Source organism: Girardinichthys multiradiatus, chromosome 14, assembly GCF_021462225.1.
Source record: "Girardinichthys multiradiatus isolate DD_20200921_A chromosome 14, DD_fGirMul_XY1, whole genome shotgun sequence".
Classification (NCBI taxonomy): domain Eukaryota; kingdom Metazoa; phylum Chordata; class Actinopteri; order Cyprinodontiformes; family Goodeidae; genus Girardinichthys; species Girardinichthys multiradiatus.
In genome coordinates, this window is record NC_061807.1 from 11,380,955 (window position 1) to 11,408,872 (window position 27,918).

Sequence of the window (27,918 nt, forward strand, 5' to 3'; positions counted from 1 at the left end):
GAAAAACGTTATATAAATAAACCTGATTTGACTAGAACGCTCGGTCAGGAAATTGCAAACCTCGCGATACTTGATTGGTTACTACAGTCGTAAGTCCAAACAAACACTTAGAGACCGGATAAGTCGATTAAGACCTAAAAGCCACTTTTAATACTGGTGAGTAATTCAAATAAGCTTCTTTAATCGTTAGACTGGAACATTATGGACATTTAATGCCACGTCAGATTGTTTAATCAGCTTTAGGCTGGTTTTAGATGACTTTTTCCTGGTCTTGAGGAGAAATTAACGTTAACTTTTACCTTACAACGTTTGTAGCTGCCACAAGACGGAATTCATGACATGTTCTGCTAAAATGAAAAAGGTGAAATAGGCAGGTCAAATCCCAGCTCTAAGTGTCGATATGAGCTCTTATGTTGTGCACCTTGGTAAATGAGTTGTTTTAGGTTAGATGTTAATGGGCAGATAGTGAAAGTAAACCCCGCTCAGGACTCTGCAGAAAGTCCTGAACCAGCTTTCGTCTGATCTTCTCCTTCAGAGCAGACATACTTTCATCTAACGTGAAAGTTGAATTAGCAAAGAGCAAAGAAAGAAACGAGAACCAGATCAGGACATTTGCACAGCTCTCTGCTGTCATGGGCAACAGTGACGGAAGGGTTGGGAAATTTTGCAGCTTAATTTTGGACATTTTGGCATTGCTTGTTGATTATTATGCAGAATGATGGGATGAAGATAAATTCATTGTAAGCAGCTTTAGTAGAAAATAACCCAGATGACCTCAGACCTTTGGCTGTAGGAGATGGGCAGATGCGTTTTAAATCATTGCCTTCCTGTGTTATCAGTAGCTGCGGGCAGGTATCAGGTTCTTATTGCATGATAACCTTGAGTAAAAAATAGCACGATTTCACAATGTCAGTATTTAGACAACAATTTAAAACCAAAACGTGAATTTAAAACAGAAACGCTACAAATATTCCTACTACTGCTACAGCACTCTCTCTGGCATTGCAGAAAATTATTTTAAACCACAGAAAAATGGTGTGTAGGACATTATCTTAGTGTTTATAAAAACCTTGGTCTACCTCCTACCTGCAGACTGCTCATGGCGTCTTAGAAATAGTTTGTGCCAAAGAAAAATTTGCAGCTGCCATCATTTTGCACCAAAGTGGCTCCCATTCAGGATAATGCTGCAAAGTATTTTACAGCTGAATGAACAGTTTTCTGGATCACTCAGAACCTTAAGCTGAGAGAGACTGCTGCAGAGAGCGAGGCTTCAGAAAGGCCTAGAACATGTTACAGAATCATGAGCCACCAGAGCAGAGCTTGCTCGCCACTGGCAGCGGGTGAATGTGAGCGCATCTCCTCTCAAAGTGAGGTTAAGACATTTGAACAAAGGGGCTGTGACAAGCAAGGCAACAAAGAAGCATCTTCTGTCCAAGAATGACAGCCTGAAGTTCTCATCTTCCTCCCGATTCAGCCCAAGAACTCTGCTGTGAATAAAGAGTGGGGTCAAGCATCCTCTAATGTCTCCCAACAATCAATGTGCTGCAAGGAAAAAGCCATAATAGTGAAGATCTAAGATCAGAACATTAAAATTCTGGACCTGTGGTCAAATTTTAACCCTACTGAGAACCTGTGGCCCATTTTTTTAAAGCCAAAGAGACAAACTGTGATCAACTCCAAGCACTAATCAGATAAGAACTGGTCCCCATCAATCAGGATTCAGCCCAGAAGTTGATATTCAGCACACCAGAGAGCTGTAGAACATTCTACAAATCTCCAGAACAGAACCTTTTTGGCCCAGACTGAAAGCTTAGTAATGAATGTGAGGCCTCTTTCTTGGTTTAGGAACCAGTGAACACTAGGATGATCCTGATGATGGAGCTGTGAGGAGGATGAAACTGAGGGTGAACCTCCACCACCTGATGTTCCGATCCACAAAGCAAACATCTAGAAACTTCAAGAGTAAGAGAGGCTGCAGGTTGGTTCGAAAGGACAAAGGTTCTCACATTCTGTTCTGTTCTGATCGGTTCTATTCTGATCCACTCTGCTTTGATTCGTCCCATTTTATCCTCATCTATTCTACTCCAACTCATTTTCTACTCTGCTCTAATATCTTCTATGATATGTAATATGATCTAATCAAATTTATTCTAATCTCTTCTGATCTACTGTTCTACCCAGACCCTTTACTCACTTTTGGTCTATTTTATTTTATTCTGATCTGATCCATTTTTTTTTTTTTATTTGACTGATCAATAATCAGATAGCAAAAGGTGCTGAATAGGCGATGTTTTCCAGAACCTGAACCAGGTTCTGGAAGGATATTTACAGACAAAGGTTTTTTTTTATCTTAAATGCAAATTGTGCATATTTTTGGACAGTTCTGATTTAATTATTGGTCTGAGTTGGTTGATCTTTCAGCTAATGACATGTTTTATAGTCTGCATGCTCCAGTTAACGTTTATTCAATTTCTAAATTAGCTGACAATTGTTTGAGCTATCCATTAATTGTTTCAGCCTTGTAGATCTGTTTTCTTATCCAATTTATTCCTATTATTATTTTCTTATCTGTTGTATTTTGCTACATTTTGTTATATTCTGATCTGGACCCGTGTTCACGAAGAATCCTGAGACCTAAAGCAGCTCCCAGAGACGTCATTTCCTCTAGATATAAGATATAAGTGATTCACGAAGCATCTTAGGCCTTCGGAGAGCTCCTAACGTGAGGAGATTTTCAGAGGAGTGAGGAGGACTTATAGTGAGTCTGAGTGTCTGAAGCAGAGAAGATGGTTTAAAGACAGAGAGAACGGAGAGATATTCTCCTACAATGAATAACAGAGAATAAAACGCAACCGGCTCGATCGCTGAGGGATCCAGACCTAAAAAGTGGACTAAATGAGGACATAAACTTCTATAACAATCATACAATTATAGATATAAAGATGAAATAAACTTTATCATTCCCCTAAGGGGAAGTTAAATAGTTTCAGCAGTGGGACAGGTTAAAGGTCAACCTCTAGGAAGGTCATATTAGGAAGGACAGGATGGGAGCTCTCTGAGAGTCTTTGTGAATACGGGTCCTGGTCTTTTCTATTTTATTTGAATCTATTCTACTCTATTTCTACTATAATATGTTGAATGGAATATTATTCTGGTCCATTCTACTCTGATATTTTATATTCAGGTATATTCTAATCTATTTAATTCTCATCTATTGTTTTCGGTTCTAATGTAGTCTAATGCATTGTGATTTAATTCAGCGCCAGTTCACACACGTTGTCTCAAGGCGCTTTAAAAAGTCAATTCAATCGAATCAAACAGATTTCAAGTCAGGAACCTAAATACAAATTAATCCTAGTTCTCAAACAGTTCAGTCAGATTCAGTTTATTATTCAAACTGATTAAATATCGAAGGAAACCCAGCAGATTGCATCCAGTCAGTGACTTGCAGCATTCACTCCTCCTGGATGAGCATGTAGAGACAGTGGAGAGGAAAACTCCTTTTTAACAGGAAGAAACCTCCAACAGAACCAGAACCAGGCTCAGTTTATTTGTTTGAAACTATTATTTTCTGTTACATTTTGATCAATTTTACTTTCTTCTGATATAATTTATCCTAATATACAGGCACATTTTGTACATTATTTTTAATTGATCTTTTAATCTGATTGTGCTGATTTTAATAACTGTACAGTATTTTTACTTATGCTGTAAATGTTGCCTCACTGTACGTTATTCTTGTTTTTATATTTTAATCTAACTTTACTACTGCTCCACCTGAGTTACCCCCACCTGAGAAACAATAAAGGATTATTCTGTTATCTTTATTACGTCTCATTTTTTTTATCATTCTTTCAGTGTAGTTATTGCTAATATGTTTTCCTCCAATATAAATAAAGCTACTTCATCCGTCGCTGTTAGTCTGATATGTTGCTGCCAGATTGATCAGAAGCTCCTTCATCTGAAAACAAGCAAGAATGCCAAATAATATAAGAAAAAACAAAACATTTCACTCCTGTTTTTATGATGAATTTTGTTTTGTAGTCAGTGATTTCTCTGCAGATTGTTCAGATGAACTCAGTATTCTGAGTTAATGGTAACAACAACCCATAATCCTCTCTGTTCTGGGCAACAAAGGAAGTTCTGTTGTCTTTCATGTTGTGAACAAAGCAGGTGGCGTTGAAGTTCTGCTTTTTAGTTAAATTAACATAATTAAAAAGAAAACGAATCTGATCATGCGAAGAGAGGAACGTATTTATTACAAAGTGGTTTTTTTTTCTTTGCCCTCCCCTTTAATTTTCCTTTTCCCTGTTCTTCTGTTCTTGTCCTCGTCTTTTCTGTCATGTCTCTTTCTGTTTCCATCCTCTGACTCACTCCAGCCTAACTTCCTGGAACATCCCGGCCGTCCACAGTAGACCAGCTTCCTGAAGAAAGGGCCGCATTAATCCGGGGATTGTCTAAACAGAAGCAAAACATACTGGCGTTCCTGCATTGGCCACACATTTCAGCTGAGAGGAAACCTGCCCAAAAGAACCAGACGAGCTGCAGAAAGACGTTTTAACGTGCATGAATTGTCATTGCAGGCTGGAGAGCCGGAGAGATGTAATGTCAGGAAGCTTCCAGAAGATGGTGGACGACTGATTGTGAGTATGTTAAACACAGTGAGTGGCCTTGAGTTCACTGAGAACATCACTATAATAACCAAACTGGGCCCTTTTTTCAAAGAACCCTGAGATTAAAAGCAGCTCCCAGAGACGTCATTTCCCCTCGGTAAGATAAAAGTTATTCATGAAGCATCTTGGGCCTTCAGAGAGCTCCTAACGTGAGGAGATGTTAAGAGTCGTGAGAAGGATTGTTGGTGAGACTAAGAGTCTGAAACAGAGAAGATGGAGGATATTCTCCTACAATGAAGAACAGAGAATTAATAAACAGAGATCCACCCCCTAAACAGTCGAATGAACAAACTTCTATAGCAATCATACAATTATTTATATACAGATAAGATTAATTTTTTCATCCCCTTATGGGAAAATTAAACAGTTCCAGTGCAGGTCAGGTTAAAGGTCAACCTCTAGTAATATTAGGAAGGATAAATAAATTATAGAAACAATGAATGAAAAGTGAAGAAAAATGTGTTTGTCTCAGCTGGTGATGGATGACCAGCTGCAGGTTCAAAGAGTGTTTGATTGAAGAAGTTCATAATCTGTTTCTTTATTCACTGCATGCAGCATGAATCCATCCCTCCATCCCTCCCTCCGTCCCTCCATTCATCCCTCCCTCCGTCCGTCTCATAAAGCAGGATTTTGGCTTCAAATTTCAAAACATTATTTGAATGTAGAGGAAGTGAAGTAATTCTCTGTTTCAACACCTTGTTATACATTAGTGGGTCTCTGGTTCTGGTTATATTTACTTTCATTGAAACATTTCAATAAATTAATACTATTTAAACACCTCTTTTATTTTTATCTCCATGTAAATATTAGAGCTTATAATATTAACGGTGACAATAACTACAAAAACATCTTCACCACATTTCTACTGAAGCTGAGTACAGGGTCCAATATTTAGAATAACGGATTCAATTTTATCGGTGGCAGATTAAAACAGACTCCTGTGTTTTTCCTGTTTGTTTGTTTGTGCGTGCGGAGGCTTTAGGAGCGGCGATCCTCTCGTGTTTCAGCCACTGCGCAGACCGCTCCTCCGGGCTCGTCGCTCTGAGGGACGCCAACATGAATTCGCTGAGGAGAGGCATCACCAACCTGCGCACCCTCATCGACAGTCAATCACACCGGCAGCACACACACGCTGCTGCAGAGCAAGGCGAATGGAATAACAACCTGGAAGATCTCGGAGGTGCACGTAGGTTTCTGTCGCTGTAGGTCTCAACATCAGGCAGACTGGTTGGAAGACATCTGAGAACATCGGTTTTACAGGTTTCCTTGATTCTCAGTTAGATTTAGGTCTAATGTCTGCCAAGTGTTAAAGGACATCCTCTTTTGCGGCCTCTAACAGGTTTTCTTCCAGGGTCTTCCCTGTATTTAGCTCCATCTTACCATTGCCTCTCTATTCTTGCTGAAGAACAGCATGCCCACAGCATGATGCTGCCACCACCATGCTTCTCCTAGGGTTTGGTGTGATGTGCAGTGGACTTCTTATTGCTTTCTTTCAACAAAGGCTTTCTTCTTGCCACTCTTTCATAAAAGCCAGATTTGCAAAGTAATAGCTGCCCTGTTGAGAAACTGTCCCACCTGAACTGATCTCTGGAGCTCCTCCACAGTTGCCAGGGGCCTCTTAGCTGCTTGTCTGATTAATGCTCTCTTTGTCTGGCTTCTCGGTTTAGGTGGACAGACAGCTCTGTGAGATGGTCTAAGCTTTAGGAAGGTCTATTTATAACCCAACTCTGCTTTAAACGTCTCCACAACTTTCTCCATGATCTGTCAGTGATGTTTCTTGGTCTTCATAAAGCTGTTTCCTCTCTAATGTTCTTTAAAGAACCTCTGAGGTTCCAGATCCAGATTAAATTGCTGACAGCGGGAACTTGTTTGTTTATTTGGAGCCCTCTGAGTTCAGGAGTTTATTTATGAGCATCTCAGTAAAGGTGAAGTTTGAAAGGTTCAATGCTGATGTCATGTTATTTTTTGACCCCAAGGTGGAGCCCTAACTGGTGCTATAGTGCCTCAGCTGCTCCTTAATGTTGGTACGTTGTTGCAGAATAATACTTTCATCGATGACTCCGTTTACCGTTGGTCAATTTTCCACCAAACTCTTTTTCTTTGACTTTTCCTCACAGAGTGTCGAGTTGTGGTTGTCACGGCAGCCAGCGTCAAAATTCATGTTTCTACAGTCGATGCCTACGATGTCAGGAAGCACTGCAGCACTCAGACAGCAAAGGTACACACAGACACCCTTACAGTGGCTGGTAAGTGTGTGTGCAACGTCCTCCTCTTCCTCCAGGCCTGTTAGGAACAGTTAGGAACCTTCCTGTATGTTTTAGGCTTAAAAGGAGTCTGATTGGCTGGATTGGCTTCACCTGATTAAAAACCTGTTGGTTTTGCCATGTTTGTGTTTTCAGAGATCAGAGGACGGCGCCTTTCGAGCTTCAATGTGTTGCTGTGTCGACTACAAGCTGCAGCACCACAGCAGGATGGAAGTCAGAGTTTACAGAGAAGATGATTTAAGGGCGCGCTCCAAAGTGAGTGTGTGTGTTTTACTACAGCTGTGTGTGTGTGCGTGCGTGTGTGTGTGTGTGTGTGTGTATGCATGGAAAAATGTACATATAAGAGGATTAGTGATGAGGATGCGCAAAACCAGCAGCGGTGGCTTTTTAGCACAAACTGACTTGATTTCTCTCCAACTTAATCTCTGATGGATGGATGGAGGGAGGGAGAGATGGATGGATGGGTGGGTGGATGGATGGATGGATGGATGGATGGATAAACGAAGGACAAAATGAATTCATTTCTGTTTTTCAGCTGTGTTTCTGCCAGCCAGGAGCATTTCTAATCTCCAAATTTCCCATGATGCACATGGGGGCGTGTTTTTTTTAATCCCTCTGACTATGATAAAGTGGGAGGAGGAGGAGGAGGAGGAAAAAGTGACGGAGGGAGGAGAAGTAATACTCAGCTGGTTTATAGACTGGGGAACCAGAGCAGGAAAGCTGAGTCGCTCCTGTTTTCAGCCGTTCTGCGTGCGGTTTGTTTTGGGATTTGTGGAAACTTCTACTCTTTCTTTTATTTTTACTGACTCTAATCTTAAGGATAATCTTTTAACTCCATCATGATGAAGACGAATCATCATTCAGCTGCTGTCAGGGATTATTTTGGCTTTAACAGTAAGATGCGCAGTAGGCTTTAACATTGATGGTGCTCTCAGGTGCAGGTAGGAACATGTAGAAGGAAATATTTAATCAGCTTTAACTTTAAACCGTTATTTCTAGTTTCAAGCATTTTTATTACGTTTTTTTCCACTGTTGGCATATATAGATATTCTAGTAAATTAGAAGGCTCTTTTAATGATTATATTCCTCCTTAATGATATATTTTAATCTCAAACTGACATTTTTGAAGGTAATCCTAAAGGTCAGAGATCAAAACATCTGGAATTAAATCATTGAGAGAACGGCAAACAAACAGCAGCAGCAGGATAACCAGTTTCTACAAACACAAAAGTCCAATGTAACCTTGATGTTTAAATTAAAGCCAAATTGAGATTATTTTTTTATCTCACCGCTGGAGGATCTCTTTCATCTTTTTGAGTATTTTATGATTTTTACATCCTGCCGCCCGGCTCTCATTGCTCCCGCTCTTTAACTTTAAAAACAGAAGAAGTCTGGCCTGTTAATCGTCCTCTGGTTCCTGAGGAGTGCAGCTTAAAAATTAAACATTCTGATGATGCAGAGAGCGATGATGGCCTGCACCGAATGTTTCCGTCCACCAAGAGACAACAGCTCCTCTGCTGGGCAGGTAGGGCATTACACCTGGAAAACAAACACGCTTCAAACCTGCTTTTATCGACATGGAGGCTCCTTTGAGTTGCTGAAATAAAAAATAAAAAACTAACACTGCTTAAAACCTGACACGTTCAAGCATGACTAAAATGTGCAGCTGTTTGGTGGTGGCAGCATTATGCTGTGGGGTTGTTTCTCTCCTAGCGGTACTGGTGCATTTCATAAAATGAGCTGACTGATAAACATGAAGGACTATCTTCAGAATCTTTAACTTCACCTCTCATGCAGCTTGATGGTTGAAACTTGGACACAGTTGAAATCTCCAGCAGAACAATGAACCCAAACAGATCAAAACCGGTCCTGGAATGGCTAAAGCTGGCTAACATTAAGCTTCTGGAATGGCCTCAACCCTGTTGGAAGGTTTAAGATTCTGACTCTATGACCTGGAATCTTGACAAAATGATGTGAGGAGGTCCAACCTGCTTTTCTGTATGTATTGCAGCCTGTAGGTAAAAATTGTTTAAATAAATCATTAAAAAAGCCAAATTTAAATGGAGTTCATGCCTATAATGAGTGCAGGTAAAGTTCTGACTGGGACTGTATGAAACCATAACATGCTGGGAGCTTTATTGAACTTGTCTTCTTTAGTACCTGTTAAATTGATCTTTATGCTTCCATCAAAAAGCAAAAACAGTTATAAAGAAAAGATGGACCAGTACCATTGTGATGCATTCAATGTTCGGTGTGAAAATGTGAGATCTCCACACTGTTGATTTAATCATAGAAGCTTGCTAGACGGTGGGAGGAAGTTTGCAGAAGTGTTGGTGTGTAAACCACATGCAGGTGACAGTTCAGCATATGCGTCACACGTCATCTGCGCTCCTTCACTTCCCCGTTTGCTCATTCAGCTTTAAAACACGTCTTCAGGCTAAGAAAAGGCGTTTCTGGTCAGGGGTTAGTCTGCCGCTCCACACAAGCAGCAGCTCAGGCTTAGGTTACCATAGTAACCAAGGGTTGGGACATGTCTGCTTCTGAAGATTTGGGCAAACAGTTCAGGTGAGGCTCCAGTAGAAGGAAGTCTTCAGGTTAAAGTCAGTTCAGATTAAAGTGAAACAAAATAGATCAGATCACTTTTCTTCTGCGTTTTAGTGTCTTGGATGGGAAAACGCTAATGAAAACCAGGATGTTTCTCATCTAACTGAACAGGTTGTCCGATATTTAAACCTACACTGACCCTTGACCCTGGACATATTTGTCTCTAAGCTCAGGAACCCGTTGAAGACTCAAGTCTGCAGTTAATATATTATCTCACTGCCCCACCTCACACTCTATTTACATGTTTTGCAAATATATTTAAACATTTTATTTAAATCCATTTTATTTCTTTTATTTTTAATTGTTCTGTTCTAAGCTTTGGGTAAAATGGTTTGCTAGAAAACTACTTAGTGCACCTGACTTCACAGATTTAACTGTATTAGAACCATTTATTTGGACTCTTTTATCTGCTACCCTGAGGTGGACTTTGTTCTGAACGTGCTGAATTAAACGTGGAGCCTTGTTTTGCCACCCAGCTGAGGTGTTCAGCGGGTTGTGTTTCTAGGTTTGTTGAGGATTAACACGTAATCCTCAAAGCCTCTTGTTTGGCCGGGAACTCATTGAGAAAGATTGGCCTGACGTGTTTTTGCATGTCTGCCTTTTGTTGCACAAACGTGGAGCTGCGAGCGGGAAACTGAGGCAACAGTTTGTGCGTACGGATTTCTTTCACATGTGGTAAAGGACTGCAGGGAAGTTTTAAATGACTGTAAGACTGGAAATTAGGAAATTAATTTGCAAGAAGGAAATATTTGGTCACCAGAAAGTTCTTGACTGTCTGGAAAACCTCCAAATGGATGCATCCTGGAAACATCCGGATAAGTTACCCAAATCCTGTGGGTAGACTTTTGATGTGAGGAGCTGCTCTACTCCAAGCTCTCCTTGGATCAGTCCAGCTGCTGCTTGTTTCTGGAATCTTGTTCTTTGGTCCATATGTCATGACCATAGTTCAGAGATGCAATGTAGCTGGACCAATAAATCAAGAACTTCATCCTTTGGGTCAGCTCTTTCTTCACTACAACAGACTGGAGCAGCACTCATGTTCCACTCCATCTGTGTCTCCCACTCCGTCCTGGCATCACTTATGAACAAGATACCAAAATACTTAAACTCCTCCACTTGAGGCAGAGACTGACCTCTGACCTGAAGAGAGCAGTTCACCTTTTCCTGGTTGGGAACCACGGGTTCATAGGTCGAAAAGCTGACTCTCATCCTGACCATTCCAATCCGCTGAGAACAAATCCAGCACCTTCTGAAGGTCTAGGCTTGAAAAGACCCACAGAACGTTCATCTGCAACTAGCAGCAACGTTCCTAAACCCAACACCTTGAGGTCCTGTCCATAAATGACACAAACAGAACTGGACACAAAGAGCAGCTCTGCCTGAATCCAACCTACGCTGGGAACAACTGGACTTAGAGTGCGGAGACAATAAAAAGTGACCTGCCATTAGCTTGTGTTGAACCTAAATGTACACAAGGCTCTAAAAACATGAGAATCTTCTTAGTTTCCTGTGATGATCTGTGTGTCGGCTGATTTCAGTGCTTTTCACCCGTCGAGGTAATCCTCCAAGCTGCTGATTATCCGCGCAGCAGCTCAGTGACTTCAGCTGTGGGGTGTTTTGACTTTGCTCGGCTCTTTCATTAAAGCTGAAGGCCGCCTGGTCACGGTGTGGCTCAGTGGTAGAGCAGGAGCACCACATATGGAGGTCATGGGTTCGATTCCAGGAACCGGGTCCTCTTCTCTCACTGCCTTTCTTCCTGTCCATTCACTGGTCAGTAAAGACCACTAGAACCACGAAATCTTAAAACAATGATACTGACTGCCATCTGACTCACCAGTATTAAAATAACTAAAATAAACATTAAAGCAATATAAATATCAATAATTAATAAACATAGTACCAGCAGCAGTAGTTGCTTTTCTGCTTTTAGACAGAAACAGCGAGATCCTGTGATAAATTTTAACACCCATCACCCATCTAGCTTTATTTGATTGTATAATATTTTCTAAAAATGTTGGATTACTCCATATTTCTATGTATTTCGCTTCTGATGCCTGTTTCAGCCAATCAGCTCCTCTGAACTATAACCGATCAAAGCAAAATAAGAGACGACCTTCTGCTGGAAGATGTTTATTAAAGTCGCATAGACACATTTCTACAGCTTTGAATATGACTAGAATAGATATGAGTTTATTTAAGTTAGCTATGAAACAACCAAAACAACAAAGGTACAAAATCCAGAAGGGTTGAATTGACCAGAACCCGTTTGGTTGGTGTTGGTTAACAACACAAGCAACTCAAAACAAGGTCATTTAAAGGGGTCATTATGAAATGTTATTTAAAGATGTTTTCATCTGAAGAATGTTTTAGGTGAGAACCCCTGACATGCATTTGTGTGATAAAGATCGCAGTCATTATAACATGCATTAGAAGTATTAGGGTATGAGTGTTAAAGCTGCTGTCACAATGCTTCATATCTGGTCGTGTATGCTGGCATATTGAAAACGTATTACATGGGTCTAAACCTGAGGACATGATGGGAGGTTTGTGATTTGTTCATTCCTGTCACGTCTTTGAATTACGGATTTCGATGTGCTTTTGGTTTGAATAGTGTGTCTTTACAGGGAGCAATGGTGTGGTTCTGCAGGACATGATACGGTACTTTTGCAGTGATGGTACCATCCCATTTTCTTTGTATTGTAATTTCAGTGCTCCATTAGTGCCCCGAGTGATCATATAATTATAAGCTGAATTAATCAGAAAGTAGGCCAAGCTGTCAGTTTCACTTCCAAGGATCCAACATGTCAGTTGAGTGAATCTTCATCTGTGATACAGCATAGCATCGTGTGAGATTAAGCCATGCTTTTATTGGGTCATTGCTGAAGTTACAGTTGCATCACTGTAGCAGTGGAGCACATGTGAGGTAGACATGACATCCAGCTGCCTGGTGATCAAGCTGTGGAAGCTAGTGTTATTTTCCTAAACCATCATGTGTTCCTTTGCTACTGAAATGAAAGGCAGATACACAGTAGTCTGGTCAAAGTACTGAGCTGAGGAGGTTTAAGGTTGAGATGTTTGGGATTTTTTTTTACATGCAATTGTTTCTACTGTTAACAATAGAAAACTTTGTTTTTCTCTTTGTCTCTTGTAGAGAAACTGTCTGGGCTTCACATCTTTCTCCATCAGAGATCTTCTCAGGTCCAAGGAGCCTGAGAGCTCCCTTAAGCTCAGGTAAACTTTATAATTCATAACTGTGCTGGATTAATGTGGGATCTCTTGTAATTTTCCATCATAACATCACAAACTACATGTAATCTGTTTAAATATTTCCACTTACAACCTCTCCTCATCTTTTTAACTGACCAGATGTAAATTTAACAAATTCTAAAGCATCTCTAAAGTTTTTTAAATCAGTTTGGAGTTAAATCTGAGAACCACCATTCCAACTCTCCGCACTCACTGCTTGTGAAAGAACCGTTTCATAGACAATGCGGTTCTTTTTATAAAGACTCTAGAAGGGGTCCAGTTACCTGTCTCCTGATTGGCTGTTGCTTGGATACCTTTAACCAGAAGAGGAAGTGAGATGGGGCAGTGTATGTCTCCGCCTCAGAGAAGGGGAAAAGCTCTCTTCCTGTTTTGGCGTCACAACACCTTCGGTGAGACAGCAGAACAGATGACAGGCGGAGTGAGGAGGACAGGACTGAGACGGTGATGAAGGACAGAGAGTGAGACCCGTGAACTTGGACAGAGACAGAGGATTTCCGCACACAGAGTGCAGGAGGTGTATCTGTCCTGACATGTTGACATCAGACACATGTCTCTCTGCAGGTCTGCAGAGAGTTTGCTTGTGCTCTTCACGCGTGGCATGGTTTGTTCTTTTCATTTAACCTATCTATAGAGCTATAGATTGTTTTGCTTCTTAGTAAATGTTGGGTCTGTTTGAACTTAGATTTTGTTCAGTCGACAAAATGTTTATGCACATGCAGCTCAGGGAAGAGGGTTAGTGCTGCAAAATACTAGAAACTCATTCAGTGGAGATATTACCACATCTGGTGCCATAAATCCACATTTAGCTCACTTGGCGTGTTCTTTTCTGTCTTTACGGTGCGTCGGGCTCTCGCAGCGACTTTTAGGGACCGGCCAATTAGTGGTCCAGAAATGGGCTCTGATTGGTGAACGGCAGCTCCAAAAAGCTTCTTTCCTGTAGATTATTGCATGAACACTTTGAACTCACACTGTTTCTGGTCTATAGTAGGGCTACACAATATTGCATATTTATTATTGTCACAGTATCACTGTATGCTATATGCCTATGGTGAAGAACTGCAAGTGTTGGGTAATTATTTATGTACGCTGTTGCATTCAAGGTTTCTGTGTATGTAATATATTTTGTAACACTTGACATGAGAAAGACACGAGACACTGTTTTCTTATTTATTTATTTACTTATTCCTTAGTAAAAATCAACAGTGAGTGAAGGTCAGCAGATACAGAGGATGTCTGTAAGACACCATTACCTGTAAATGCTCCATGCATCTTACTGACCACTGTGAGGACTTTTACACCACATCACATTCATCCACCCTCAGTCACAAACACACATTCATATACTGATCATGGGTCAGTGGGCAACTCAGTTCAGGAACGCCGCGACACAGGATGACGGAGGCTGGAATCGAACTCACAGCTTTCACCCCAGTGTGATGGAGGCCATGATGTTGGTGTGAATTTGGCTCGGAGGTTGTGTTGATGTCACAGAGGCCTGATGGTGGAACCAGAACCGTGGTGTTTCACATGTCAGACAGGAAGACCAGCTGGCTCAGTCTTCCTATTTCTGATCTGCTGGTTATCTTTGTTTTAGTTAAATTTGTTCTGAATATTTACCTTTTTAATCAATGTTTTCTTGGCTGGTATATTATTTCTAGGTGTTTTTAATCACATTTGTATGTTTAATTTCACCTCAGTGATTATATGTTCTTATTTGATTTAGTTCTCTTTTTATTAGGATCAATCCATTTTTTTCTTTCTGATGTTTATCACACCATCTCTTTGTTCTTAGTTCATTTCAGTACATATTTGAACATTGATTCAACTATTTTATTTTCAGTTATTTCTGACCTGTTTTGGTATATTATCTGTTATCTGTCTGGTGTTTCTCCGTAGCTTTTGTCCTGTTACTTGTTTCCTCGGGTAACGGGTCTCTTTTGTTTCAGGTCGCTTTACTTTTTAGTTTGAAAAAGTGAATCTGAAAGATAAACTCCGAGGGTCGCTGACAGGAAGTGAAAGTTTTTCTTTTAGAATAACATTTCACACTAACCACTTTTCTGTTCCATGTCACAGCACCGCCTTCTTCAGCTCCTTTTTCTTCCTCTCTGTCTGCTTCAGGACGATGGACGGAGTAAATGAGGTCGGGGAGGTGAAGGTGTCCCGTCTGCAGGTGGAGGAGGAGACGGAGGTTAAATCTCCTGAAAATAAGGTAGAGAAAGATAAATGTTTGTTCCTTTCTTGGCTTCGGTATTTTCTCACTGCTTGTGGGGCGGGGCAAAGGTGTCAGTTTGGGTCCGATCTGTGGTTTCCTCTCTGGCATGTTTATGGTTTGGATTGGTATATGAGTCCTAGGTCAGTGTAGATGCAGCTTAAATAGAGCACAGTGAGAAGATGGAGGAGTTTCCTTTCCATTTCACCTCCACTCAGACATGATGGTGTCTTCTTCTTGCTTCAGAGCTCTGTGCTGTGCGACGCTCTGCACGGCTCCGTCCAGGACAAAGAAAACAGCCCGATGATGCGAGCGGGTGAGACTCACGGTCTGCACTCATGTTTCGGAGCGACTCCTCCTTCATCTAACCCACACATGTATATCTGGGTGCAGCTTTGTGCTCTCAGGTGTGCAAGTTGTACAGGTTTCAGACGGAGGACCACAGGTGGCTGCTGGTCAGGGAACAGATGTCAGAGTCGCCGCTCTCCTTCTCTTTACCCAAACAGCTACTGAGCGTGCTCATTCAGGAGCACACAGACCGGTAGGAATGACACTAAAGTAATATTATGGGATCCTTAGATGAAAGTATTTATTGCCAGTAGATCTGGTGTGGTTTATTTTATTTCTCTCTATATCTCATTCATATGATCTTCAACCAGAAACAGGAATGTGTGGAAAATGCTGCTGTTTGTTTTTATTTTAGTATTTTTTGGTACCAACAGATTCACAGTGACATTAACAATTAAACACGATCTTTACCTACAAAGCAGAGGCTGTAAAGTTTAGGTTTTTAGAATAGCTTTGACCAGTTGTTTATTGAGATGTATCTTCATGAAGCCTCGTCTCTAAAGGACGGGGCGGAGTTTGTCCTATCAAATACATTTTTACATTTTATTCCGGGTTTGTCCTGCTTCAACAAGCTACAGTGTTGAAGTTGTCCTAAACCAGGAGGGATTGAACATTTCGTCCTACAGTTCCCTTTAGCAGGTGGTACTGTGGATCATCTTCCTCAGGCATCCTCCTCTCACACCAGCCCACTGCATTTCCTCCTTCACTGCATCCACAAACCTTCTCTGTGGTCCTCCTCTTCTCCTCCTCCTTGGCAGTTCCAGACTCACCAATAGATCACCCGTCCCTTGTCTGAACAGGTCCACGTATCCACACCCACATTGTACCCATCTGTCACCCCTGCCTCACACCTCGCCACTGTCTCACTGCATCACCCTCACATGCTGCTCTGATCATTTCATACACCTCCACAGTTTCTCTTGGTTCTTTCTATAGATCCACAAAACCATATCAACTCCCTCTGACCTTCTCCATGCGTCTCCATCAACACATTTAAAGCAGACCTCACATGAACTCATCCTGTTGCCCACTGATCACCTCCTCTCATTGCTTTGTGGTCTTTCTCCGTAACTTACTAGAGAGCTTTTATCTTAAGACAGCAACATTTTCCATGAGGCTGCTGAGCAGTCGAGCGGAACATGTGATTATTTTTCAGTAAGTTTTAGCCTCGGAAAACTGACACGTTTTTCAAACGTTCACTGTTTCTGATTTCCAGTGAACATAAATGAGATAAATAAATGAAGGTAGAATCCAAACACTGTTTCTGAAGGTAGACCTCATTCTCGGTAAATGTCAGCTGGTTGGAGGTACTGCAGTAAAATGAGTCGGGTCGCTTGTTTGTGTTTGTCAGAGTCCTTGAGGTCAAGGAGCTCTGTGACCTTTCGCCGCACTGGGACGGCCTTCGCCACGATGTCATCTTCCACTGTAACCAGTTGATCAGTTGCTATCAGCAGACGCAGGCTGAGCTCCACAAACTCTCAAGTGAGATCCAATAAATAAGAAATACTACCAGAGCTGTGCATAAGTCCATTCCTCGCTTCTTCATGATGTCCTTCTAACCAGCCAGACCTTCTCCTCTTCTTCCTCCTACAAACAGCTTCGTCTTGTTTCAAGGCGAGCAGCAGCAAGTCTGACCGACACCTCCAATTCATTTCAACCAACCTGCACTCACAGAGGATGGAGGTGACCAGCCCCGACAGCTCAGGTAACATCCAGGAGCTTCTCCTCCTCCTTGAAGCAGTTTTTCCTTCTTCAGTTATGACACCTGTGCATGGCGTCCAGGTGTTTGGTACGAGGTCATCACGTTCGGAGCTCCCGCTGATCACCACCACGCGTTCAAACACGGAGGACTGAAGAGGCTGATCAGCAAACACACAGACCACAGAAAGAGGTGACCCCTGACCTCTGCTGCTCAGGCTCTCTCATCCCTTTTCTGCATCTACTTGTGAAAGTATTCACACTCCTCAGACTTTTTCTCAGGTTAAGAACCACTGAATTTAATGCATGTTATTAGGATTTTATGTGATAGGCCAACACAAAGTAGAGAATAATTGTGAGGTAGGAGGAACATTTTAGAGGTAACATGTATTTATATTCTAGCCCATGTACACTGACACCCCTAAATAAAATCCAGTGTAATCATTTCCCTTCAGAAGTCCCCTAATTTGTATATAGTCCACTTGTGTGTAATATATTCCTAGTATGAATACTAATGAGTGCTAAATCTGTCCTTTGTGGTGAAAACTGTAAGTAGAAGGGCACTGCTGGGGAAATGAGAAGTCCTGTTTGGAGTTTGCTACAGAACGTGTAGATGATACGGCGAATGAATGAAGTAGGTGCTCTGGTCAGATGAAAACTAAACTAAACCTTCTGGCTTACATGCAAAGTGCTCCAAGGCAGATAACCTCCCCTCCACATTGCATTTAACAAACCATGGGGAAACAGGGTGGTGGCAGCATCATGCTGTGGGGATGTGTATCTTTAGGACGGACAGAGAAGGTGGTCAGAGTTAATGGGAAGAAGGATGGAGCTAAATTCAGATTAATCCTGAAGGAAACCTGTTAGAGACTCCAAAAGACTGGAGACTGGGTCAGAGGATGACCCTAAAATTACATGCAGTTACATAGAATGGTTGAGATAAAAGCATATCAATGTGTTAGAGGGGCCTAATCAAAGTTCAGACCTAAATCCTACTGAAATCTGTAGCAAGACTGAAACTGATGTTCCGATATTCTCTCCATTCAGTCTGACTGGGCTTTAGCTACTTTACAAAGAAGAATTAGTTTAGAATTAGCACTTTTCAAAATGTTTTCATGTAAAAAGAGCTGGAAGCTGTGTACCATTTTCCTTCAATGTCATTATTATGCACCGCTTTATGTCAGTCTATCACATAAAATACCGAAACGTTTAAATTTGAATCTGAAAAGTGACAAAATGTGAAAGTTAAGGCGGTGTGAATATTTTTGCACTGCATCTCCTCACATTGTCGGCTGTTAATCTCTGTAATCTTTGCTCCTTCAGGATTAGTGATGCTTTATTATAGATGAACAAATACTTTTTGTTTAATGGCTCGGATCCAACGGGCTCACCACGTTTTTGGGATTTTTAAAATAAATTTAACTAAAGAAACAGAAACAAATTGTGTCTTTGTGAGAAAGAGCTGGTTTCAACGAGCCTAAAGATCACATTTGAACCTTAGTTCAGTGTAAGAGGAGTTTTTGCTTTAGTGATTCATTCCTCTATAAGTTTCATCTAGACAGGACCAGCTGCTGGAATGAGATGAATGTGAAAGCAGCAGAAGAAAAGCTCTACATGACTCCTCTCTGTAACTCCTTGTTCTTCTGCAGCTCAGTGTCATATTCCAGAGACGAGAGCTGCAGGGCCAAGGAGCTGCTGGCCAGCGTCGCCCAGCTGCAGCCTCTGATCTTCGGGCTCGCTGAGGAGCTGCTCTCCATCTCTGTGGAGGAAAACTTCGGGCGTCTGGAGGAGGTCCTGGACAGCCTCAAGGAGCAGGTGAAAACAGAAGAGCTTACAGCTAACAGCAATGTTTTCTAGATGTGGATAAATCTGACGCAGCTCTTTCATCCTTTTCCCTCAGACCATACTGTTTATTCATGCCCTAAAGGACGAGCTTGTTAAAAGCGCCTTGCTGGACATACACAACCAGTCCACCGCTAACAACGGCAGCAGCCATGTGCATAGCAACGGATTGCTCTGTGAAATCTCCCCGGGCGACCAGGAAGGGGCGCTGTCGCTTCGGCTGCAGGAAGAAAGGGAGTACAGCGAGGAGGAATGGGCAAGTTGGAGCGGGTGTGACCTCCACCTCTTGCATCAGTGGTTTTACTGTGATAGGTGGTATAAGTGTGTGTGTGTTTGTGTAGGGCAGGACGTGGGCGAATGTCGGGAAGAGTCTGGACTGCATCATAGCCATGGTGGACCGGTTGCAGGGGCGAGAGCGCCTCCTACAGGAACAATCCTCACTGGAGCAGCAGGAATCTACGGGGGACACAAAGTCTCAAAACACAGGTGGGTCAGAAATAAAAAAAAAAAATTAAATGTTTCTGAATCATGAAGTTCTCTAAAGAAGTCCAGATTCATAACATTTTAATTACAGGAGAAACATTCGATTCTAATTAAAAACTAATAATTAAAAACGTTTAAACTTGTTTATATTTGTTCTGAGGTTTTTTTTTTCTGCTTCTGATTTGGAGAAATAATTTACTTTTACTTTAGCACCTTTCACATGTTGCAAAATGCTTCAGAAAGTGAAAATATAATGAAAACATAAAATACCAAGTATAAAAATCAGAAAGCAAAGAAGAGTCATAAAAAATTTAATTTCCTGAGTACGTAGATTTCTTCTCTGTAATCCTGCTGATAAACGACGTATTCTGCTCTCTTCTTTTCCTCCAGCCTCTCCTTCCTCCTTCTCCTCCTCCACTGTGTCCTCCTGGCAGGAGCAGCTGCTCCCCCTGGTGGTCACTCTCAGAGATTGCGTGCGGGATGCGGTAACGAACGCTCGAACTGCCATGACCTTTGTTGTCCTGCAGGGGGCAGTGGCTGCGACCGTTGCTCAGGGTCCTGCACAGATTGTCCAACGGCGCCACGCTGTCTTCAGCCAGGCGGTGAGGAAAAACACACTTGTTCCCCAAAGTTTTCCAGATTGCTCTTCTTGGAAAGATTTTGGTTTGATTTATTTTTCTTTGAATTGTTGCTTTTTTATTTTTATTTTTTTAAATCAAATTTATTTTAACTCTGTGTTTTATTTTGCTAATTTTGTTTTGCTTTTATTTACACGTAAATGAAACAATAAAAATCTAAAGAAAAGATCCTGAAATTTACACAAGAACATCATCAGAATCAGTTAGTAGTGATATATTCATTTCACTTTGAACATTGAAAATATTAAATGTTTTTATTGTTTGAATATTGGATCAAGATCAGATTAATCAAAAATAAAACTATATAGTGCATGAAGGGCTTTGTTCAATATTAGTAAATGTCTAAAGAAACCGTCTCTGTGTCTCCCAGCTGTCGGCGCTTGTTTGTGGCTTCATGCTGAAGCTTTTTGGAGGTCTGGAGGATCCAGAGTTCCTGCAGCAGCTTCACTCTGTAGGAATCCTAGCTCAGTTTGAAGGCCTGCTGAGCACCTACGGTACGGTTCCTGTGTGGGTGGGGAGCACTTTCTTGTTTTCACAATTAGCTGTTGGAACAGGACGATGAAACCAGAGTCAGACACACATCAGTCAAGCATTCAGACCATGTTTCTCTCCTGTTTGGTCTGATTAGCTCACATCGTGTCTGTGTGTCACAGGTGAGGAGGTGGGGATGCTGGAGGACATGGACGTGGGCGTGTCCGACCTGAGCAGCGTGGCGTTCACCGTCACTGAGGCCGAATCAGAGCAACCAGACGACCTGCTGCCGACGCTCAGGGGAACATGGTGAGAACACACACACACACACACACACACACACACACATAGAGAGCAGCTTCAGCATCATGTCTTTTTGTCCTCCATCCAGGGGCGGTTTTGTTGTCGACGTGCCGCTGCCCTCAGAAACCTTCAGCTCATTACCTCAGGAACTAAAGTCGGGTCGTTTGATCCGGGTCGAGCCTGTTCTGTTTAACATCGGTATCAACCAGCATCAGAGTCTGGCTGAGAGGTACAAACACACCAACTCTACACCAACATCTAGGTCTCGGAATCACTTCAAATGTCGCAGTAGATGTGAAATGTCCTCATGTCAGCTGTTTTAAATGTAAACAAGCTTAGAACAACATGGAGAACCAAAGGTCTTGACCCACCAACGCCAAATATCTCCATGTTTCCTTTCAAGCAACTTGAATTTCTATTTTTGTCCACTTTTTTCAGACTTTCCGACTCGTCTCACTCACTTTAACATATTTTGGCTTCTTGGAATAAAAATATGAACCAGTGTTTGGATCCAGAACTTGTGTACTAGTAGATAATGTTACTGATAATGAAGGATTCATTTTCTGTTGCTTCTAGGTTTGGAGACAGTTCGCTGCAGGAGAGAGTCAATCAGCAAAGCTGTGAACGTCTCAAAGCTTATGTTAACAAGCTGAGAGACAAACTTCCTCATATGGGTAAGACGAAGGTCTTTGTTTTCAGTTCAGTTAAATTAAATCAGACAATTCTTTACTAGTCACAAAGAGAAATAATATAATAATGATTATGGGGCTTTTAGAGGTAAATCAGCAACAGGGCAGGAAGTGAAGCTTTTATCTCTCCCTCAGCTGGTATCCAGTCACTATTAGACTTGCTTCCATCTCTTGATCGCAGCATGGAGACCAAAAAGAGGAAAAACGTGGAGGTTTTGTGGATCGCAGCTTCAGTAAGTGTTAAGAAGAAATATTACACACAAAATCCAAAATCTTTGACTTTTTCTAATCAGTCTAATCATCAAATCCCACTGAGGGTCTGAAACCTGAAATTGCTGTAAAATTACAACCTTAACCCCACAAGCATTGGCTTGTTATTATTTCTTCCTCTTTCCCTTCGTCACTAAATACAGTGCCGGGCATCTATTTGAAAGGTATATTTAGCATTTAACCTGCAGCTTGAAGCACTAAAAATGTCTCTATGTCTGAAGGCAAACTGCATATTTGCACAATTTGGAGATGTGTGCGTTTTTTACAGGTGAAAGCCCTGTTTCACAGGGAACCTAGCACATCCAATCATGTTATCTCCATGTGGAACAGCTGCGCATGGCACGTTTTTTAAACCCTGGATCTTCAGGCTACTTGCTTGTTGACATCCACGTTGCAGCTGAAACAGCTGGAGGGCTCCATGCCCGACTGTTGTCATGATGAGGTTGCAGCCTTGGGTTGAAGCCTGTTTGGCTGGTCCTGTTCTATTCCTTATAGGCTTTGCCCTTTAAGGCTATCGCTAGTGGGTTTATCCCTGGCAAGTAGCACAGCACTGAAAACTTTAGTACACGCCCACCCACTGTGTCAGCCGTACCCCGGCCCGTATAAATAACGGCAAGACCGGACAAACGACCCATTTTTTCTTCAGCCAGCAACTAGCACCGATTATTATTAACTTCAGCAAAAGATATGTTGAACATCATCCGCCTGTGCCGGTCCTGTCAGACCGGCTACATCCTCAGCTTCGGCCCGCACGCCATCTGCGAGGGTTGCCTCGTTCCTCAGCACGCTGACCTCACCCTATCGCCTCATCCTTCCTGTCACTCTTGCGAGCTCCTCCCGCTGGAGGAGAAGCGGAGGAGAGTAGCATTTTTAAAGGCTGCTGCTCAGGAGGCGTTCCCCAGGCGTTCACTGACCGCGCCCACCAATGCGCCTTCCAGGCGGCTGCGGCAACAAATTACACCGCCTTATTAGCGTTTGGTATCTCCAAAAAGGCGGAGCAAGCTGACCTGCCAGAAGAGCTGAAAAGCTTTTTCTGCAAAGCCACTGATGCCATCCTGAACATGTGTGCGACTTCAGCTGCGTGTTCCCACCGCATTGCTGTCTGGTCAACACTGGTTCAGAGAGCCACTTGGCTCCGCCTTTCACCCTCGATGCCGAAGGATCTACAGAAGGACATGCTGGAAGGTCCCATCACTCTCAACTTTCAGACCATCATCTGGTTCGTCACAGCTCATCCCCCGCACCCCTTGTTTCTCTGGCCTACTAGCAGAAACACGAAAACTTTTCTAGGAGCAAGATTCCAGCAGATTCCACCTTATCTGTCACTACAGTTGATCTCACCGCAACTCCTCCGCACACATTCCCCACACAGAGTGGGTCTGTATCCTCTAAACTGTCTTTTAAGAGGAGCCGCAGCTCCAGTTTCTACAACTAACGCTGTCTCTTCTGAGCAGCTCGAACCCAGAGAAGCTCTCTGCTGTTTCTGTTCTGCTCTCCCCCACAGAGAGGAAAACACGGGCTTTTATTCCTGTTATTTCTTAGTCCCGAAGAAAACGGGAGGAATGAGACCCATTCTCGATTTGTCCCTGTTCGACAAATCGATCATGGAGAGACCAATTCACATGCTGACAATCAGACAGGTGCTGGAAAATGTTCACCAGAACGACTGGTTCACCTCCATAGATCTTTCCACCTCCCCATCATCCCCAAACAGGAAGTATCTGCGTTTCTCCTTCCAGGGGATGCAGGATGCGCTCCTCCATGCAGGAGGGGCGATCAGGAGTTACCCGGAGATAGGTCATAGGGCATCTCCGGGTCTGGCTGCTGAATGCGAGGGCTTAGAGAAGCTCGGGGTCACGCAGGAGGTGGTGGGCTCGATCCGGGGCGCACGAGCCGTTTCCACTACAGCTTTTTACGCATCAAGACGGAAAGTTTTTGAGCGTTGGTGTGCAGAAAAAGCCGTGGATCCCCTTTCATGTCCACTGGCCTGCATGCTATCATTTCTCCAGCAGCTGATGAACAGGAACTTAACTTTCAGCACAATTAAAACTTATGCTGCAGCTATTTCCTCCTGTCATGAAGGGTTTGGGGATAGAACAGCCTTTAACCACCCACTGATGAAACGGTTTCTAAAAGGCGTGCACAGACACAGACCGGTGTCACGCCCACTAGTGCCCCAGTGGGAATTAGCGCTGGTCTTGCGCATACTGCTTAAAGCCCCATTTGAGCCCTTAGATCAGGCTCCACTGAAATGTCTGTCATTTTAAACAGCTCTGCTGTTAGCTCTAACATCTGCAAAGAGAGTGAGCGATTTATCAGCCCTCTCTGTCGCCTCTTCCTGTCTCAGCATACGGGGCGACGGCAGCTCAGCTGTGCTGCTTCCTAATCCTGCTTTTACACCTAAAAGAATCACACGTTCACTCAGGTCGAGAGTTATAACTCTGAATGGCTTCCGTCCTCATAACTCAGAGGAAGCTACGTCTCATCTCTGTCCTCCGCAGGTCAGCCCCGGTCCGCTCAGCGCCTCTCACACTGGCTTTGTGAGGCTATTTCACTGGCTTATACTTCCTCTGGACTGGATCCTCCAGAGAAGCTCCGAGGTCATTCCACCAGGGGGTTTTCCTCCTCCACAGCTCTGCATGGAGGAATGACAGTGGAGGACATCAGCTTCAGGGTCGTTTCTATGCTCATTTGTTCGCTTTTACCTGCGTGACGTTTCGACTTGCTTCATGACTCATTCTGTTCTCAGGGTTCTGACAGAATGATTATTATTTCGTTGCGTTTTGGCTCACTCTTTTTCACATGCAGGCACAGCTTCCTGACTTCTTCTATTATTGTCACTGCGGCTGTATTTCACTACGTTCCCTTGTGAACAGAAGGTTTTCTCCTCTGCTGTGTTGTTGTGACACACAGGGGTTGTTATGCTGCGTCACTACACATGATCCAGCTGCTGATTTATTTCTAGGTTCCTCCTGAGGAGTTGTTGACCTGCTCTGCTCATCGTTACAGTTGGTAACGTTGGTGGTTCCTTTTCACAGCAACAGGCCTGAAATCTCAGCCTTTTCTTGACCACAGATATCTCTCTTCTCTGGTGCTCCAATGCGCAGGATGCTTGGAGCGCGTCATTACGAAGGCTGAGTTTTTTTGGAATTGTTATATGTGGATACGTGGTTCATGTTTTAGATCCGGATGGACCCAGTGGGGCATAGACCATATCTTGCTTCGCCTTTAACCCACTAGCGACAGCCTTAAAGGGCGAAGCCTACACGAAATAAAACGTTGGTTACGTACTATAACCCCAGATTCTATGAGTATAGGTTTCGCCCTTTAAGCTCTGGGCCTCACTGGTTCCGGAATGGCTGAAGAAAAAGGCTATTTGGGAGCCGTTTGTCCGGTCTCGCCGTTATTTATACGGGCCAGGGTGGGGCCCACACAGCAGGTGGGCATGGACTAAAGTTTTCAGTGCTGCTTGCCAGGGATAAACCGGCTAGCGATAGCCTTAAAGGGCGAAGCCTATACTAGGGTTACAGTACGTAACCAACATTCACATTCTCTGATGATTGATCCACACAGGGGGAAACATCATGGCTGCTTCTGCTGCAACCAGGTCCATCCTTACAGCACTCAGGAAGCAGATAACCTGCAGTTCCAATAATGAACCGGCTGTGTGTGTTTCCTTCTGTGCAGGTGTGTCGTAAAGTAAACGGCGTGCGACTGACGAGCTGTAAGAGTGCGAAGGACCGCACGGCGATGTCTGTGACGCTGGAGCAGTGTATGATACTCAGAGAGCAACACACACTCAGCCAGCAGCACTTCAACTCTGCACTGGACAGCATGAGGAGGTCTGGGCGTCTTATTAAACACGCCTGTCTTCTTCTTCTCATCTTCTTAATTACTGCATATTTTTTCCTCTTTTACCTTCATTTCCAGTTTAGTCTTTCAGTTTTTCTTTCTTTTAATTTTCTTTCCTCTTTTTCTGTTTTTCTCTTCCTTCCCCACTTATTTCACACCTGCACACCAACACTCTTCCTCCTGCAGGTCTCGTCTGTCCTGGGGGCAGATGCTGGGCTGTTATGCCCACTCAGGGTTCTCTGTTTCTGGGTTTGATCCGACAGAGTGTCCCTCTGGTCTCCACAGCTCCTGGCTTCAACTGTGCTTGGTTTCCAGGAGACACTTTTACCCAGTGGCCTTCCTCCTGGTGACCTCTCACCTCCTGGTTCTCTGGCTCATCTTCAGCTTGGTGATTGTGCTGGCTAAATACCAGTAAACCGCCTCAGACTGGGAGCACTGGAGTCTACAGATTGTAAATGTTCTCCCAGGTCTGTCCAGAGCATCATTGGGAGGACAGAAATGTGTCCAAACATGTTTATTTGTGGTTAAAGAAGACAGTCTGTGTGTTTTTCAGGAGAGGAGGAGGAGCAATGTGTCTGATTACCATCCTGATGACTTTTACTGTAGAAACATCAGAACAAGATTATTTTTTTACTTAACAAGATTTAGATTTTTTTATTTTATTTATTTAATTAGAGATTTTGATTCATCTTAGATAAGAACCACTTCAATAATAATATTTTTTAAATTCAACTACCTGCTTATATGTAATTTCTGTGTTAAAACTCATTTCTTCCTTCTTCATCTCAGCGTGTTTCTGTCACCAGACTTCCTATTTTCTCTCAGATTGACCTCAGGTTGCAGATTCATCCACTCAGACTCAATCTGCAGTCAATTTGTTTCCACACTAGTGGATTTATGCTGAAACTACTATTGAGGAAGATCTATACGTTACATCTTAGATAAATAGGATTTCACAAACATATTCACCACAATGTCCTCCCACTGACAGATGAAGGTCTTCAGTGTAACTTAGATTTAGGCGGTTTTAGTTTGATGCTCTGCTATGAGTCGGTCTGAAAGGTGAAAGTTGTCCCCGGTGTTTCTCCATCTGCCCCCTCCAAGCTAAACCCCCCCCCCCCCCCCCCCCCCCCAATCAACACAGATGAAGTTAGCAGTTTTCCTGCTGTAGCTACGGTTCTTTTCAAATGTTTCATTAGATGTTAATATTCACATTAACTATGCAGTGTTCTGGTTGTTAGTGTTGGGTTCAGTGCAGTTAAACAGGAAGCTGCTTCTCACCAGTAACCTTCTGGCTTCATTGTGGATTTCATCTTGCGCTAAACTCTTTAATTTAAACGTTGACAATTAAAAGCCAACCTTTTTGGGTAAAGTTTAAATTTCTGTGGTGATCAGATTTATTTCTCTTCTCTGCTGTTGATGTTTTAATTTCTGGAGTGCCCAGATCGTTTGTTTAGGAATAAATATAACTTTTAATAGCTAATGTTTTTTTCTGACTGGTTTTTTGGCTGATTTTTGACCCTTTCTATGTTGGGTTTTGCTGCCACCAAGTGGCCAAATTGAATATTGTGAGTTTAATTGAAGTTTCTGTTGTTGAAATGATTAAACGCACCCAAAGATCACCTTAAATAAGACATTATTTCCTGTTTGTGAAGTCTGTGGGACCTGAATCTGAACCACATGTTGACGTCACAAGGAGAGAAACTTTGACAATATGTGAATATAATTCATTGATTTCTACTGTAATATTACTGACATACAGTATGGTTTTAATGCTAATTAACATGTTACCTGATCCAAATTATCTGCCAGCTGAAAATTAAAACTGGTCATAAACTAGAAATGTTTTTTTATTTTAACTTTGTTAAAAATGTTGTTTATGTTTATAATGTGATTATAATTATTTATAATATTATAATTATTTGTGTTTTTATACAGGACGTTGTCGTCTGATTTCTGATCTCTGTGTTTCTGTGCGGCTGTGTTCAGGGACGGCTGCAGGACGGAGAACGTCCAGAAGAACGTCGGCAGCAGGAAGTTCGCCTTCAGCAGCGTCCAGCTCCTCACCTTCCCCAAACTCTACAGACCTCCAGACGGCAGCTACGGATAGACACTCCGTCTGTTTCCACACGTATTTATGTCCAAAGATGTTTTATTTTCTCATGTGAAGTGTGTGTGTTTGCTGGTTAATGTTTGCAGATTGTATTTCTGTGTGAATGAGAACCATGTGTTCTGTTGACTGTGTTTACAGCTGTTTGAATTACAAACATGTTTCTGCAATAAATTACTGAACTCCTGAGTCTCTGA

General features: G+C 42.6%; 1 protein-coding gene across 12 annotated transcripts; it reads left to right on the forward strand.

The window, feature by feature from the left end:
• On the forward strand, positions 1 to 27,910 carry LOC124880850 (type II inositol 3,4-bisphosphate 4-phosphatase-like). 12 transcript variants are annotated; one of them, XR_007041469.1, is made up of 26 exons: positions 1 to 156; positions 1,846 to 1,978; positions 4,380 to 4,643; positions 5,649 to 5,859; positions 6,650 to 6,697; positions 6,791 to 6,891; positions 7,073 to 7,192; positions 12,693 to 12,772; positions 14,927 to 15,017; positions 15,264 to 15,333; positions 15,411 to 15,558; positions 16,717 to 16,847; positions 16,963 to 17,070; positions 17,148 to 17,256; positions 18,713 to 18,878; positions 18,964 to 19,161; positions 19,247 to 19,391; positions 19,779 to 19,990; positions 20,397 to 20,520; positions 20,680 to 20,806; positions 20,889 to 21,029; positions 21,377 to 21,474; positions 21,625 to 21,722; positions 25,447 to 25,601; positions 25,798 to 26,078; positions 27,601 to 27,910. XR_007041469.1 is itself a non-coding variant. In XM_047386225.1 (25 exons), exons 4-25 carry the CDS (start codon positions 5,730 to 5,732, stop codon positions 27,719 to 27,721), a joined length of 2,721 nt encoding a protein of 906 aa, XP_047242181.1. In that variant the 5' UTR covers positions 1 to 156; positions 1,846 to 1,978; positions 4,380 to 4,643; positions 5,649 to 5,729; the 3' UTR covers positions 27,722 to 27,910. The 12 variants fall into 12 exon arrangements, 2 of the variants coding, with proteins under 2 accessions (XP_047242181.1, XP_047242182.1); XR_007041473.1 differs by having other exon boundaries at positions 5,649 to 5,853; XR_007041471.1 differs by having other exon boundaries at positions 5,656 to 5,859.
• The last annotated feature ends 8 nt before the right edge of the window (positions 27,911 to 27,918 follow it).

Bases quoted from the DNA above. Each gene is read 5' to 3' on its own strand.
- LOC124880850 (XM_047386225.1), top strand. From the start codon at position 5,730: ATGAATTCGCTGAGGAGAGGCATCACCAACCTGCGCACCCTCATCGAC. The intron at 18,879-18,963 runs GTGAAAACAGAA...CTTTTCCCTCAG, and splicing joins TGGACAGCCTCAAGGAGCAG to ACCATACTGTTTATTCATGC. The intron at 19,392-19,778 runs GTGGGTCAGAAA...CTTTTCCTCCAG, and splicing joins CACAAAGTCTCAAAACACAG to CCTCTCCTTCCTCCTTCTCC.